General features: G+C 64.2%; 1 protein-coding gene across 1 annotated transcript; it reads right to left on the bottom strand.

Moving 5' to 3' along the window:
- Positions 1-118: 118 nt before the first annotated feature.
- On the bottom strand, positions 119-424 carry EMIHUDRAFT_78187 (hypothetical protein; the record flags this gene model as incomplete). Its single annotated transcript, XM_005782972.1, has 1 exon — positions 119-424. A coding segment is annotated over one exon (306 nt), but the record flags the coding sequence as incomplete, so codon positions are not given.
- Between the last annotated feature and the right edge of the window lie 1,346 nt (positions 425-1,770).

Genomic DNA, 1,770 nt, shown 5'->3' with positions numbered 1-1,770 from the left:
CGCCGCGCGCTGCGAGGCGCGCGCGGTCCTGCGCGCGCGCGGGGCGGCCGCGCGCGGCGGCCGGCGCGGCGCGCGGCGGCTGTGCGCGGCGCGGCGCGGCTCTCCACTCTCGGATCGGGCGCCTGTCACAGAAGTTGAAGAGATCCTCCAGCGACGGACCGAGCAGGTCCATCACCATCACGTTGTAATCCCCCTCGACGGTGAAGGAGCGGACGGTAGGGATGCCCACGCCGCCGCCCAGAATCTTGTACAGCTTAGACTCGTACAGCAGCTGCGGGTGCTTGCTCTTGATCGACTCCAGCTTGATCGCCACTTCCTCGCCGGTCGAGATGTGCGTGCCGAGGTAGATGTCTCCGAAGCTTCCCGAGCCGATCTTGCGGCCGAGCCGGTACTTGTTGGCCACCCTAATCTCCATGGTTGCCATGGCAGCAGCGCCCCCGGCCCGGAGGCCGCGGGAAGCGGTTGTGGAAAAAGCTGGGTCCGCCGCCTTGCAGGCTGAGCAGGCGGGCCTTCGGCGTGGAGAAGAATTCCGCGGACGCGACAGGCGGCCTAAGGCAGGCGACTGGGGTTCCAAAATGTGATCACAAATGGGCCGATTCCAGCGCACCTGACGTCCCTCGCCACCTTGCGGGCCGCGCGCGCGGACTCCTCGAGAGCCCGGCGCACGGCCGCCTCCTGCTCGCGGTGCAGCTCTCCCCACGCGCGAGGCACCCGCGCATCTCGCATATTTGCAGCGGCAAACGCGGTCAGTTTCCCCGCGCAGACGAGATCATTGCGCATGCGTTCGATCGCCTCGGCCGGCAGCAGCGGCATGTCGTAGCGGTGTGATTTATTGCGCACTATATGATGGTTTCAAGAAAGAAGCGGGCGGCCTCCTTGAAGGATCGCGGTGTCGAAATCCGCCGAATTTTGACCGCGCAAGATATAAAGGGTGTCCTAAGGGCTCTGCTCGCAAGGCGCCCGCGTCGCAGACGCGGTACCATTGACAAATCTGCAATATACCCCCACACGAGCAAATAGCAAAATCCGAATACCGTGCACGAATCCGGCGATGTGGGACGCAAGCCTTCAGCTGGTGCCAAGACATTCGTAAAATTGAAGCCAAGAATCCGCCAAATCCGTGCTTTCGCGCTACCTGAGGGGAAAGCCGCTGATCGAGCCCAGCGTGCCCGCGGCCGCCTCCCGCGCAGCACCGCCGCTGCGGAATCGGATCGATCCCATGGAGGAGGAGGGCGCAGTCGGCCAGCGCAGCAGGCGGAGTCCCTCCCCGCGCCGGAGCCCCCCTGCAGTCGAGGGAGTCCTCGTTGGCGATGAAGGTGGCGACATCGAATCGCGGCCGACACACGTCACGTGTGAGGAATGGGCGATGAGCGGGAACGATGCGCGCTACGGCGCCGACTCCGCCGTGCTCGTAGCCGCAGAAAGCCGCGCTCCAGGAGCACGCCAAGATGCAATGGCTCGCTTGCTTCGATTCAGCTCTCTCGGCAGCAGAAGTGGGGCTGGAGCGGGTGGGGGTGGATGCCGATTGAGGGGGAGCGTCTCCAGCTGCGCCCTGTGGCAGCTGCGCCCTGTGGCAGCTAGTCGAGGGACTTGGTAGTTGTGACCCCCCTGAGTGAGGACAGGAGAGAGAGAGCGTTTTGTGGTGTTTGTTGGTGTACGCAATAACGGGACAGGGTGGGTGTTCTCTCTATCTCCTCTTCTAGCTCTTAGCATGAGCTGCGCCCGGTGTCCGACCCCTTTTGCGCAGCAACACCTTAAACTTTTAGGCCC

Source organism: Emiliania huxleyi (genome assembly GCF_000372725.1).
Source record: "Emiliania huxleyi CCMP1516 chromosome Unknown EMIHUscaffold_1830, whole genome shotgun sequence".
Classification (NCBI taxonomy): Eukaryota; Haptophyta; order Isochrysidales; family Noelaerhabdaceae; genus Emiliania; species Emiliania huxleyi.
The sequence above is the reverse complement of the archived record's forward strand: the minus strand, read 5'-3'. Positions and strand labels throughout refer to the sequence as shown.